Source organism: Ciconia boyciana, chromosome 29 (genome assembly GCF_034638445.1).
Source record: "Ciconia boyciana chromosome 29, ASM3463844v1, whole genome shotgun sequence".
NCBI classification, from domain to species: domain Eukaryota; kingdom Metazoa; phylum Chordata; class Aves; order Ciconiiformes; family Ciconiidae; genus Ciconia; species Ciconia boyciana.
The window spans coordinates 1,181,001-1,194,179 of record NC_132962.1 but is presented as its reverse complement, the minus strand read 5'-3'; the positions used below and the strand labels follow the sequence as shown (position 1 = coordinate 1,194,179).

General features: G+C 56.8%; 2 protein-coding genes across 10 annotated transcripts; one reads left to right on the top strand and one right to left on the bottom strand.

The window, feature by feature from the left end:
• Positions 1-169: 169 nt before the first annotated feature.
• LOC140644895 (butyrophilin subfamily 1 member A1-like) lies at positions 170-8,665 on the bottom strand. 8 transcript variants are annotated; one of them, XM_072848111.1, is made up of 4 exons: positions 8,520-8,665; positions 3,906-4,221; positions 1,855-1,957; positions 173-934 (listed from the first exon to the last, which is right to left on the bottom strand). In XM_072848111.1, the coding sequence occupies exons 3-4, from the start codon at positions 1,928-1,930 to the stop codon at positions 423-425; spliced, it is 588 nt and encodes a 195-aa protein (XP_072704212.1). In that variant the 5' UTR covers positions 1,931-1,957; positions 3,906-4,221; positions 8,520-8,665; the 3' UTR covers positions 173-422. The 8 variants fall into 8 exon arrangements, with proteins under 8 accessions (XP_072704218.1, XP_072704219.1, XP_072704212.1 ...); XM_072848116.1 differs by lacking the exon at positions 8,520-8,665 and adding an exon at positions 7,448-7,609; XM_072848113.1 differs by lacking the exon at positions 8,520-8,665 and adding an exon at positions 6,830-6,929.
• Positions 8,666-8,671: 6 nt separating this feature from the next.
• LOC140644836 (zinc finger protein RFP-like) lies at positions 8,672-13,132 on the top strand. Of its 2 annotated transcripts, XM_072847975.1 has the most exons (7): positions 8,672-9,187; positions 9,944-10,039; positions 10,130-10,348; positions 10,445-10,467; positions 10,764-10,879; positions 11,272-11,319; positions 12,264-13,132. In XM_072847975.1, the coding sequence occupies exons 1-7, from the start codon at positions 8,792-8,794 to the stop codon at positions 12,785-12,787; spliced, it is 1,422 nt and encodes a 473-aa protein (XP_072704076.1). In that variant the 5' UTR covers positions 8,672-8,791; the 3' UTR covers positions 12,788-13,132. The 2 variants fall into 2 exon arrangements, with proteins under 2 accessions (XP_072704076.1, XP_072704078.1); XM_072847977.1 differs by lacking the exon at positions 9,944-10,039.
• The last annotated feature ends 47 nt before the right edge of the window (positions 13,133-13,179 follow it).

Below are 13,179 nucleotides of genomic sequence, written 5' to 3'. Positions count from 1 at the left end.
GGTCCCACGTGGGGCAGCAATTTCTAATCAACCACCCCTTAATTACTGAGAAACGCACCCTGCGCGCGGGGAGCAGCAGCCGAAGAAAAGGGGGGAAGCGAGCGCAAGCACATCCGTGTGATGACCAAATGAGTTTTAAGATTGCAAAAATTAAGATTTTTAATCTGCATTTTTCAGCTCGAAACCAGCTCCCGTTAACGAGCTTTGGATGAATTGAACCGACAGCAGCTTTCGGCCGAGGCAAGCCACGCCGAGCTCAGACCCAAACCCCCCTGGATATAACCCAAAATGGAACCACCTAAGATGGCGCCAGAACCATGAGCCGAGGTGGAAAATAAGAGTTGAGGAGCGTCAAGGACGTTCCCAAGCACCGTGGAGCACAACCAGCTTGGGGGGGACCTTGGGGGGACCCCGCCAGCACATCAACGCTTGGGGGACAGTTTGATGGTGGAGAGGAGGACGCAGAAGTAGGGGAAGACCCTCTCTCCGCTGAAGGAGGCCACGGGGAAGGTGAAGACGCATTGGCGGCTGTCGACAGCGTAGAAGGAGACCTGTCCCACCTCGTAGTCCAGGTAGACCCCGATCACCCCGTCGAGGAGCGGGACGGAGGTGGCGGATGGAGCCGTGAGGGCCACGCAGAGCTCATCATACTTCTGTAGGCCCCAAATGGCCGCGTTGGGCTTGAAGAGGACGCGGCCTTTCCTCTCAACCGACTCGCGGGCCACCCCAACGGCCCAGAAGCGCCCGGTCGCCTCCACCTCCCAGTAGTGACGGCCCGAGGTGAAGCCCTCGCGGCCCAACATGCACGGGTCCGTGTCAAAGCGGCCCGGAGCCTCAGGCCACTGGTGTCCAGGTCTACCCCAGGTGGCCTCTCTGAGGTCCTCGGAGAGGATCACCTCGGGACCCGCCGTGGCCGGATCCAGGGTCACGTCCACTGGAGAGGAAACCAGAGAAGGAATCAGAAGCCAAACTTAAGGGTAGAGGACGCACGCCCCAAAAATCCCCTTTCACTGGTTACTTCTCAAGGAGAAAGGGAGAGGAGTGGTGGGGCTGGAGATGGAGGAGCCAAGAGATGGAGGTTGGAGACGGAGGATCCCCAGGCCAGGTTGGAGATGGAGGAGCCAAGAGAGGGAAGATCTCCAGGCCAGGCTGGAGAGGAGGAGCCAAGAGAGGGAGATTGAGGTAGAGGATCTCCAGGCCAGCTTACACTTGGAGGAGCCAAGAGATGGAGGTTGGAGACGGAGGATCCCCAGGCCAGGTTGGAGATGGAGGAGCCAAGAGAGGGAAGATCTCCAGGCCAGGCTGGAGAGGGAGGAGCCAAGAGAGGGAGATTGGAGGTAGAGGATCTCCAGGCCAGCTTACACTTGGAGGAGCCAAGAGATGGAGGTTGGAGACGGAGGATCCCCAGGCCAGGTTGGAGATGGAAGTTGGAGATGGAGGAGCCACGAGATGGAGGATCTCCAGGCCAGGCTGGAGATGGAGGAGCCAAGAGAGGGAGGAGCCAAGAGAGGGAGATTGGAGGTAGAGGATCTCCAGGCCAGCTTACACTTGGAGGAGCCAAGAGATGGAGGTTGGAGACGGAGGATCCCCAGGCCAGGTTGGAGATGGAAGTTGGAGATGGAGGAGCCACGAGACGGAGGATCTCCAGGCCAGGCTGGAGATGGAGGAGCCAAGAGATGGAGGAGCCAAGAGATGGAGGAGCCAAGAGAGGGAGATTGGAGGTAGAGGATCTCCAGGCCAGCTTACACTTGGAGGAGCCAAGAGATGGAGGTTGGAGCTGGAGGATCTCCAACTCCAATGGACATCTCACTCCAGGCAGCACACCAGGAGTCGGCACTTTGCTCCTTTGGTTACCTTCAAACTGTTTTGCTGCATGGTAGTCCAGGGCAAGATCCCACGTGCGCGGCCGTGGTTTGAGGAAGAAAGCCATTGCACCCGTCACGTCCTCCCCTCCCAGCTAGAGGCGCAGAAAAGGGAAAGAAAGAATAAAATAAAATTATTATCCGACAACTAGGCACATCTCAGCTTTTCACCCCTTTTTATGTCAGAAAACAGGTTCAACCACCACATTTAATCAAAATACTTGAAAGAAAATGCCAATTTGTTCTCCAGCAGTTGGAAAGGAGCTTGGTTCATTTACGGGAAGACCCACGGAGATGGATTAAGTCCATTAATTCCCCGATGACTGTGAAGGGAACGTGAGGAGCACGTTGGGATGGACCCATCTACCTCGTAGATACAATTATACCCCCAAATCCCCAATCCTTGTGCCGGCTCAGGGACGAATCCATCTCAAATCCATCTCTGCCGCCACCATTCATTTTCTTGGGCAATCAAAGCCGACACAGTTTTACTTGAGTGAGAAAAATCCTTAAAATTGAGATAAATCGAGTCCAACTCTCTCGCGTCCAGCCAAATCCTGTGAGAGGTGGAGAAATTTGCCGCTGGCCCCAGGGAAAACGTGCGTGGGGGAGATAAGGGCTGGCAGCGAAGGGCCTCGAATCCGTCCTCCAAAACCCGGCATGGGGCTTTGAGCGCAAACAAGCGGTGAAGAGCTGCGATTCGGAAAGGAAAATAAAGCCCCAAAATGGTTGAATAAACCACGCTGCGAGGCTCAAAAATAAACAGGTGGCTTCTTTTCCACATGCTTTGCCCAGGAAAAATGCAGAGGGGGGAATTAAAGCAGCAGGTGGATGAGTAAAAGTGGGGAAAAAGGGGGAAAAAACCACCCTTAAATTAAGATAAAAGCAGGAGCCGTGCTGTTTCTCACCCAAATTTCCCCAGCTGGATCGTTACGGGCAGACGAGAAGCAAATAATAACCACGACCAACCACCACAAAACCCCTTTAAATCCAAAACAAAGATCCTGAGGGCGAAGCCACGATAAACCCACTCTCCTTCCCTTATTGATGGGATGGGGAGAGCGCTCAAAATCCACTTTTTCCCCCCAAAAGACGGCTGGGTGATGTCACCCACCTGGCGGCGCTGGGATTTTCCCCTCTCTCTAACCTTTCAGAGTTTTCCTTGGTGGCACTGGCACCCTTTTGGGGTTCCTCCGGCTGCTTTTCCTCCCCCAGCTTCTTCTCCACTTGGTTTTTTTTCCTCTCGTGGGGGTTTTGCCCCCCTCTCCTGGCCCAGGCTCAGCCAAAGCTCGGTCCAGTCTCTGCCTCCACCAGCTTTTATCAGCCGGGGAGGGAGGAGACCTCCAATCTCCCGCCCACAGACGGGGCTGTGACGTACTCAGATGCCTCCTGCACCCTCCGATTGCACCTTTTTTTGGTTTTTTTCCCCCATTTCAGGACCATTTACATTCTCAATGGAGGCGTTGGGGAGTGAGGGGAGGAAAAAAAGAAAAGGTGGTGCAAAAAAAAAAAGTGCGTTATTGCACCACACCACAAGAAATTTGGTTAAATTTGTGCCCCCAAGCCCCCAGATCTGGCTGCAGCGATGGAGCTGAGGACGGGAGCAGCTTCCAGGCGAGGGATGAGGCAGCAAAGCCCAAAAACAAGATTTGGGGGAAATAAAACATGTTTAAAGCCAATGGTGGGCAAGAAAATTTGCTTTTCCCCCACTGGGAAGGCCACTGGCTGCGGCCACAAAGCTTTTTGGGGGACCTGCTGAGCTGCGAGCTGAGGTCGTCTGCCCACAACCCTCCCCCACCCCCCAAAAAATGGTGCAAAGCAAAAATATTTTAATTTCTTGGCGGGAAAGCAAAGATGTGGCACCTGGTCCCGTTCGTGGGAGAAGCTTAAAGCGAGTTGGTTTCAAGGGAAAGCTGCGAGGTGGCTTTGGGGGAGGATTATCTGCTTTCCTCCCCCAAAGAATTGGAGATTTTTGGGGCTGATTGCTTCCAATTATTTTGGGGGGGTTTTTTTGGGTGCGTTCAGGAGAAAATCCAGTCTCACCTGCAATCCCTAAGAAGGTGTTGGCAGTTTCTGGACCAGAGAGCGAGCGAAGAGAAGCAGTGAGGGTCCCCTCGGTGTTTCGGCAGCCCAGACGGCTCCTCGGGTATTTGTTTCTCCCCATCCCTCCGGCAGAAACACGCGGGATCGTCTCCGCGACACATTCCGGTGCCTCGCAAAGCCCCAAATCCGGTCGGAGACGCCGGCGCGGACCCTGGGCAGGTTTGGCGAGCGCTGCCTCCGCATGCAGGTGCTTCTTATCCCGGCTTTATGTCGCTTCATTTTCGTGGCGCCGCTCGTTTTCATCCCAGATCAAATCCTACAGGGAAGTCCGTTAACATGGAATTAACGTTAACGTGGAATTAACCCTCCCCTGCTGCTTCCCAGGGCCCCGGTTGGTTTTGGATCGACTATAAAGAGGGAATGGCAACAGAGAAGGGAAAAGGAGAAGGAAAAGCATCAGATGAATTGCTTAATTACCCTCCGCTCGTTAATTAACAGCGTCCCCAGCTCTGCCCCGGTGTTACAACCACCCTGGTTCCAACCAAAGCACTTTGTCCTTTGGTGCAAAAGGGGGAAAATCCCAGTCTGGGGGTCACGCGTGGTCTCGTGGGGGGGTTTGCCCCAGGTGAGACCCCCTCCTTACCAAAAAGCCCCCCCAATGTGCTGCCTGCGGGGTCCTGAACCCCCTTTTTGGGGCCTTGGGAGCACCCTAAGCAGGTACATGGCACTCGGTGGCTTCCCCCCCCTTGTCACCCCCATGGCAGGAGGGGCTCTCCGGGAGGCCTGGGGGAGGATTCAGGTATTTTTGGGGAGGAATTCAGAGGTATTTAGCGAGAATTCTGTTATTTTGGGAGAATTCAGAGGTATTTTGGGGAGGAATTCAGAGGGGTATTTGGGAGAATTCAGGGATATTTAGGGATAATTTAAAGTATTTTTGGGAGGATCCTGTTACTTTGGGATAATTCAGAGGTATTTCAGGAGGAATTCAGAGGTTTTTGGGGAGGAATTCTGTTATTTTAGGAGGAATTCAGAAGTTTCAGGGGACGATTCAGGGATTTTGGGAGGAATTCAGAGGCATTTCGGGAGAATTTAGTTATTTTAGGAGGAATTCAGAAGTGGGTTTGGGAGAACTCAGAGATATTTTAGGAGGAAGTCAGATATTTTTGGGACAATTCAGTTACTTTAGGAGGAATTCAAAGGGGTTTTCTGGGGAGAATTCAGGTTTTTTTGGGATAATTCAGAGATATTTTAGGAGGAATTCAGAGGTTTTGGGGAGAATTTAGAGGCTTCTGGGAGAATTCAGAAGTTTTTGGGGAGAATTCAGAGGTATTTTAGGAGGAATTCAAAGGTTCTTGGGGAGCAATTGCTATTTTAAAAGGATTTCAGAGGGTTTTTTTTGGAGGAATTCTGGTATTTTGGGAGAATTGAGTTATTTTAGGAGGAATCCAGAGGCTTTTGGGAGAATATTCTATTATTTCAGAAGAATTCAGAGATATTTTGGAAGAAATTCAGAGGTTTTGGGGAGGAATTATGTTATTTTGGGAGGAATTCAGAGGCGGCTTAAGGAAGGCAGCAACAGGCACAGCACCACACTCACTTCCCTCTCCCCCCAGGACACGGGAGGACCCGAAACTGAGCCGCGAACGGGGAACTCCCGGTGCTGACCAAGGGAGGCGGCGGCTTTTCCTGTCCCTTCCTTCCCACCCCCAGAACAGCCTCGGCCCCGCAGCTCCTGGGGACAGACAAGGCGTGAGGGGGGATGAGGCGCACCGGGACGAGGCCCGAGAGCCCCGGCGGGGCCAGGAGCCGGACGGCGGCTGCCGGGGGGGGGTGACCCCCGGGGAGGTGCCGCCTTTCCCTCCGGACACCCGAGCTCCTCTCCCCGCTCGAGTCTTCAACAGAGCCCGCAGGAAAATAAAACGAAAAATTAAACAAGCAAACAAAACAAAACCCTAGAGTTTTTCCGCGCCTGGGATAAATTTTTAAGTATTTGCTGTTTCTGCGGGGCTGGGGAGGAGGCAGCAGCGCAGCGAGGGGCGGACCTCGCCGCGTGGGGGGTGCGGACCTGGTTGAAAACTACGCCAGCGGGCTCCACACCGACGCCTGCGGAGCCGGCGGACCTGATTGAGAACACCCACCCGCCCGCCTCCACGCCGAGAGGAAGGGCTCGATCCGGGCCGGGCCTCGCCCCCCACCGCCTCGCCCGCCCCGGCGGCCGTCCCTCGGTGCGGTTTATTCACGCCTCGCAACCCGCCCGCCCCTCGGGGCGAGCCCTTCTCACCGCGCCCGCCCCTCGGTGCGGCTCTTTCACCGCCCCCCCTCCGTGACCAGCTCCCCTGCTGAACCCCCTGGGGTGGCTCTTAAAAGAGCCTTTGGGTTCAACGTTTATTGCTCCATCCACCGCGCTCCTAACACTCGCCCTCAGCCGCCGCCGCAGGACCCCCGGCCTCCTCCGCGCCCCCGGCCGCCTCCTCTCCTGCTGCTGTCGCCGCCGCCGCTGCCTTTCCCCGCGGTCTTCCCGGCTTCTTCAGCCGCTGCGCGGTGGCTTTAACAGGGCGCCTCGGCCCCTTCGTCTTCCCGGCTTCACCGGCCGCCCTCCCGCGCCGCCCGGCTCCCTCCACTCGCCGCTTACCGACACGGCCGATACGGAACGACCCGGCGACGCCGCTGCCCGTCACCCGCTTCAGGATCCCTTTATCGAGCAAAGCCCCGAGCGCCGCCTTCAGGCGCCCGCCATTCCGCACCACGTCGTAACCCTCGGTGGCGAGCGTTTTCTTAATGAGGGCTAGCGAAGCGCCTTTACGGCTCGTAGCGAGACAAACGGCGCGGAGGATGAGATCCGATAGCGACGGCCGCCCGCGCTTCTGCGGCACCGACAACGCCTCCCTCGAAGCGGAGGGCTGCGGCGCGGCCTTCCCGCGTACCATGGCCGGGCCGCCGCCGCCCGGGCCGCCGCTCCCCCCGCCGCTCCCGCTCGCTGCTGCCGCCGCCGCTCCCGCTCGCTGCCGCCGCCGCCGCTCCGCCCGCCGCTCCCGCTCGCTCCGCCCGCTCCGCCCGCCGCTCCCCCACTGCAGCACAGCGCCGCCCGGCGACCCTTTATATAGCCCCGCGCCGGACGCAACCGAGTCAACGTCTCTCGCGCTCATCCCTCCCCCCCTCCCCTCCCTGGCGGACGCAACCGAGTCAACCTCCACGCGCCTCCGCGCCCCCTCCCCCGCCCATTCCCGCCGGTGCCTAAATGGGCTTTTCTCACCCCAAAACGCAGCTTCCCCCCCCAAAAAAAGGGAAGCGTCAGAGCTGGGTTCACCCCCCCTTACCGTGGCCGTTCGTGTCCCTGCGGCCAGGCCCTAAAGAAACCGGGTTAAAAAAACCACCCTAAAACACTAAAAATTGCCCTAGGAAGTTAAGGAGGTGCGAGACAGGCTGGCCCCAAGGCGCTGCAGCGCCGGGAGCTGTTAATAAGCAAAAAAAAAAACCTTAAATAAAGCATAAAGAGTGATTCCCTTCTAAGTGCAGGCATACAAAGAGCAGAAATACAAAACCTGAGATCCCTCTTGGAAAGGTGCCTTGAAACAACCAAGGATTAATTAAGCATCAAGTTTGTCTCCTGTTAATTAAAGCCTCGTTCCAGGCATTTCTTAAGAAAAAAAAAAATAAATTAAAAAAAATAAAAGAGCGATCGCATCCCGCTTTGCTCCATCGCAGCCCGGCGCCCTCCAGGCCCCCACGCGGGGGTGAATAAGGGAGAGAGGGGATCACAAACGCCGCCTCCTATTGGCCGCCTGACGCGCTGAGGCTCTCTATTGGCTGCGCGAGTAGACCAATGAGAAGAGAGCTTTTCGATCCGCTCTCCCGCGGCGAAGGGGGGCTTCCCCCTCCAGTCCCCCCTCGCACAGGGGCGAAGCTGGGTCTGGTAACGGGGTTTTTGCGGGGGTAACAAATGCCCCGTGGCGTTTTGCATCGCTTTTGCCTATTTTTGCCCTCGTTGCAAGCTTGGCAGCGCCTGATTTCCCTGGGGAAGGGGCTGTGATTTTCCTGGGGGAAAGCCAAAGCTGATTAATTTGGGGCTCAGCGAGCCGTGGTTTTTACAGCTCCGTTTGGCAATATCCGACTTATTTTACTGGTTTATCAGCCTTATTCATAACTTTAATAATTCCTGATTAGTCTCTTTTTAAAAATTATTATTTTTATGTGGGCTATATTCTATAAAAGTGAAGCTTCCAGCTCAAAGACCCTCGTTTGGTTTGGTTCCCTGAATTAATTTTATCACAAAAGTGCATTAACATTATTCCCTCCTGGGATGGGAGCTTGGCAGCCTCGGCTTAAGGCTGCTGCTACACCGTTTCCAGCCACAGATCCTGCGCCCGCTAGTTCTTATTTTCTCCCCTCTGCTTCTTATTTTTCACACCTGATTTGGGTGCTGAGGTTTAGCGGTGGGGTTTTTATTTCCCTTTAAAACCCTCGCCGGGCTTATTGCTGGCGACACGGCTAATATCCGCATGAGCTCCGCGGGACGTCGCAGGAACTCCGCTCACTCCTTGCACTCCTGAATTAATCCCTGCTTTCTACAGCCACCCTCCGCCCGCCGTTTGCTTCCCCCGGTAGAAAACTCACCCTGCAAATAAATCGCCTCTCCTAAACCCCCGGCAATCGCTGCCTGCGTTCCCTGCTGTCGTTAAATCCTTGTTGGCCTTGTCCTTGGGGGTTGTTTTATCGCTTGGGCGGTGGGAATGTCAGATAAGCCCTGCATTGCTTTTCCCCGCGAGGCTCCGGATGCCAACATCGGCCTCCTGCCCCGTCGCTGCTTCCAGGAAAACCATCGCCCAGCCCCTTCGTGTGGGCGTTTCTCCGTGCGCTCATAAAACAACAACCCCGTCGCCTCGGCCATGGCTGCTGGAAACGCCGTGGAAAATCTCCAGGAGGAAACCACCTGCGCCGTCTGCTTGGATTTCTTCCGCGATCCTGTCATGCTCCTGGATTGCGGCCACAATTTTTGCCGCCGTTGCCTCGATCGTTGCTCCACGGGTGCCGCCGGGGCTGGCTCCTGCCCTCAGTGCCGTTTACCTTTCCCCAGCGGTGGCTTCCGTCCCAACCGGCAACTGGCCAACGTGGTGGCGGCCGTCCAGGAGCTGGCAACGCCGGCGGCGGAGGAGCTTTGCCAGCGGCACCGCCAACCCCTCACCCTTTTTTGTCACCGGGATAGGATCCTCGTCTGCATCGCCTGCACCGAGCATCGCGCCCACCCCACCGTGCCCCTCGAAGAGGCTGCTCGCGAGTACAGGGTGAGCGAAACCCCGGCTCAAACCCCCTCTCCCCGCCTCAGCGACGCTAAAAACCCCATTTCCCTTAAAACTCAGCCCAAAAAGATGTCTTTTCAGATGGGGCAAAGCTTTTCCCCATCTTTCCAGGGGAAAAAAATAAAAAAAAAGCACTGTGAGCATCCAAAAGTCAAAATCGAGCTGAAATGCTGCAATTTGCTGAGGTTTAAGTATGCAGTGGGGTGGGGGGGGGTGCCAGTTTGGGGACCAAAACTCGAAATATAAAAATTATAAAAAAAACCCTCGAAAAACAAAAATAAAAGCTCCTGCTCTCAGCCAGCGCCTGCGCCGTGGAGGGTTCCTGCTCCGCTTCCGGCTGCGGAGGGGAAATGAGGGACCTCAAAGCGGGTCCGGACCTGGCTGGGGGTGCAAGGAGGGGGCGGGGGGAAAGGGGGGCTGGGGTGTTTAAGGGACTGGTGGGGACTTTTTAGGGGAGGTCTGGGAGAGATGGGGCACCCCAGCCTGGCTGGGAGACCCGTAGTGGGCATATATCACTATATATTTATATATCTATATAGATAATGTGCGAGTATACGTATAGCGTAGTCATAAACCCAGTTATAACGTGGATATATACGTGTGCACAGCTGCTTCGGCGCAGCCGGAGAGGAGGATGAGGATGGAGCCACCCACCCTGACCATATCCTGGGTGCTTTAGGGGTGCCAACCCCCCTTTTCCCCCCCCCTCCAAGAGCCAAACCCCCTTTTTCCCGGTTGCAGGAGCGGTTCGAAGCTTCCCTAAAAGCCCTGCAAGAGGAGGACGAGCGACGTGCCGGGCTGGCGGCAGTGGCGGAGGAGACGAGACGGGAGATGCTGGTGGGTGCTCCCGCCGTCGGGGTGCACCGTGGGGGCCAAACCGCTTCATCCCCCCCTCCGCCATCCTCTTCCTCTCCCTTCATCCCCCAGGGTCGCGTCGATACCGAGAAGCAGAAGCTGCTGGCAGTGCTGGAAGGGCTTCGGCGGGCGCTGGGCAAGCAGGAATCACGGTTCTTGACCTGTCTGGGTCGCCTGCGCCGAGGGCTGGAGGAGCAGCGACGCGGTGAAGCTGCCGAGCTGGCCCGGCTCCGGCAACGCCGCACAGAGCTCCAGGCCAAGTGCCGGCAGACGGACAGGGACCTGCTATGGGTGAGCCAAATCTTCCCCCCAAATCCCTCTGTTCCCCCCCCTTTGGCTTTTATTCCAGGCAAACAGCCCTGAGCATCTCTCTCCCTTCCTCTCCAGGATGCCCAAATCACCCTGAGCAGGTACTGGGGCCAAAAAGCAGCACCACGAACACCATTTTTGGGCCCAAATCCTCTGTTTTGGGGGTTTCCTCCTCACCCTGCATCCTTTTCCCCTGGGATTTTTGCTTTTGAGCTGGGGGAGGTTGATGGTTGATCCCAGGCTTGGTGGCGACGGGGATCTCCTGGCGCATCTTGCGGGAGCTGGAGCCTTTCCCGGGGAAATAGAGCTTTCCCCGTGGTTTTCCAGCACGGGGAAGGGAAATTTGGGGATTTCTCCACGTTAAATACCCCAATTTGCCCCCCCCCCCCTCCCCGAGGTGCACGGAGTGGAGGGCGCAGCCGTCGCTGCCGCCGATGCCGGAGCTGGAAGCAGAGCTTGAGGATTTTGTCCTGAAAACCAACATGCTGGCAGAGGCGGTGAAACAGTTTAAAGGTGTTCGGAGGGGAAAAAGGGGCCAAAGAAGGGGATTTAATAAACAAAAATGGGAGCCTGGAGTGGGGATGGGGTGGGCAGGGACCCCCCAGGGTTGGCAAAGTTTGGCGGGAAGGTCCAAGCATTGCAAATGTCCCTTTAATTTAAAAAAAAAATAATAATCCAGGGATTTATCCTCTTTATAGCAGCCTTAGGGGGTGGGAGATGCAGAGGGCTGTTAATTAGGATGCTAATTAGGTGTGGAGGGAGGCAAATGCCCCACAAAAAGGGGGTTTGAGTCTGCAACCTCCGGCGGTTTCGCCCTCTCCATGCGATGGGGAACGGGGGGATGCGGGGCAGCCCCAGGGCTGGATCCAGGGGTACAAATCTCCGGGGTCGTCTTTTATTTCCAGACATCTTGGGGTGCTCCCTGGAGGAAGACTCGGGGCGATACCAGCGAGGTGAGTCAGGCTGCGGGGATGCCCTTTGGGTTCAGCGCCTGGGGCTGATGCTCAGATTCCGCATCCCGAGCCGGGGCTCAGCTGCAAAATCTGGAGCTGATGCTGGGGTGCAACGCCCAGGACCGATGCTCGGGTGCAATATTTGAGGGTGATGCTCCGGGGCAATGTTTCGAGCTGATAATCGGGTGCAACATTTGAAGGCGATGCTCCGGTGCAACATCCGGATGCAATGCCCAGGGCTGATACTCAGGAGCAAACCCTGGGACTGATGTTCGGGTGCAATATTTGGAGCCGATGCTCCACTGAAACGCCCAGGGTGGACGCTCGAGTGCGATATTTGGAGCCGAAGCTCTGGTGCAACGCTCAGGGCTGATGCTCAGGACCAAAGCCTGGGTCTGATGCTTGGGTGCAGCATTTGAAGCCGATGCTCGGGTGCAACGCCCAGGGTGGAAGCCCCGGTGCGATATTTGGAGCTGAAGCTCCAGTGCAAAGCCCGGGACCGATGTTCCGGTGCAATAATTGAAGCTGAAGCCCCGGTGCAACATTTAGAGCTGGTAATCGGGTGCAATATTTGAAGCCGATGCTCCGGTGCAACGCCCAAGTGCAACATCCAGATGCAGTTCCCTGGGTCGATGCTCTGGTGTAACGTCTGGACGCCAAGGCCTTGAGGCTGGTGCTCAGCCGCAGCATTTGAGGCCGAGGCTCTCGTGCACCGTTTACGGCCGATAATCACGTGCAACTCTTGGAGCTGGTGATCCGGTGCAAAGCCCAGGGCTGAAGCTCGGGTGCAGCATTTGATGCTGCTGCTCGGGTGCAATATTTGGAGCTGGTGCTCCAGTGCAACATTCAGAGCCGATAATTAGGGGCGAGATTTGAAGCCGACGCTCCGGTGCAACACCCCGGTGCACCGAGCCCTGCTAACGCCCCTCTCCCCCGCCCCACAGCAACCGTGACGCTGGACCCAGCCACGGCTCACCCCCAAATCCTGGTGTCGGCAGACGGCCGGACGGCAGAACGCCGGGAATCCCCCCCAGCTCCTCTCCCCTCGGGAACCGAGCGTTTCGAGTCTCTCTGTTGCGTTTTGGGTCGGCAGGGCTTCGCGGGGGGCCGGCATCGCTGGGCCGTGGAGGTTCGTCCCGGTCCTGACTGGGCGCTGGGGGTGGCTCGGGAATTCGTGTCCCGCAAGGGCTGCTTCGGTCTCAGCCCCCAACGAGGGGTTTGGGCCGTGGGGCAGTGGTTGGGGCAGCTACAGGCTCTCACCTGGCCCAGCCCCACACCTCTGCCCCACGGCCACGTGCCCCGACGCATCGAGGTGGATTTGGATTACGCCGGCGGGCGGGTGGCTTTCCGTGACGGCGACAGCGAGAGCGAAATCTTCGCCTTCCCCCCGGCCGCTTTCGCCGGTGAACGACTCCGGCCGTTGCTCTGGCTGGGCGAGGGGCCGGCTCTGCTCACCCTCTGCCCCTGAACCCCCCAAAAACCCACCCCAAAGCCCCCAAAACCCGACCCTTCCACCACCCCAACAACCCCCCGCTCAATAAACAGCCCCCAAACCCCTTTTTCTTTTCCTTTCAACACCTAATTTAGCAAGATTCATCACATTTCGCCCTCCCGCTCCTCGCTGGGTTTGCACGGACTCAAAATTCCCCTTCAACACCATTTTTTTTGCAGCTCTGCTGGGCAGTTCTCCGGTGAAAATAAGCCTTGAAAAGGGGAAAAAAACCTCAAGGGAATACCTTGCTTTCCACCGCCGCTTTGCAGCGCTCACCCTTGGGTCAGCTCACCCCTTTCCCGAAGCAAAACCCACCCTGAATGCACCTTTTTCACCCATTTAATTGTTGTCATTTCTTAAAGAGGGAG

Excerpts from the sequence above, each read along its gene's own strand:
- LOC140644836 (XM_072847975.1), top strand. The coding sequence starts at position 8,792 with ATGGCTGCTGGAAACGCCGTGGAAAATCTCCAGGAGGAAACCACCTGC. Across the intron at positions 10,349-10,444 it reads CGGACAGGGACCTGCTATGG|GATGCCCAAATCACCCTGAG; the intron begins GTGAGCCAAATC and ends CTTCCTCTCCAG. Across the intron at positions 10,468-10,763 it reads GCCCAAATCACCCTGAGCAG|GTGCACGGAGTGGAGGGCGC; the intron begins GTACTGGGGCCA and ends CCCCTCCCCGAG.
- LOC140644895 (XM_072848111.1), bottom strand. The coding sequence starts at position 1,930 with ATGGCTTTCTTCCTCAAACCACGGCCGCGCACGTGGGATCTTGCCCTG. Across the intron at positions 935-1,854 it reads TGCAGCAAAACAGTTTGAAG|TGGACGTGACCCTGGATCCG; the intron begins GTAACCAAAGGA and ends TTTCCTCTCCAG.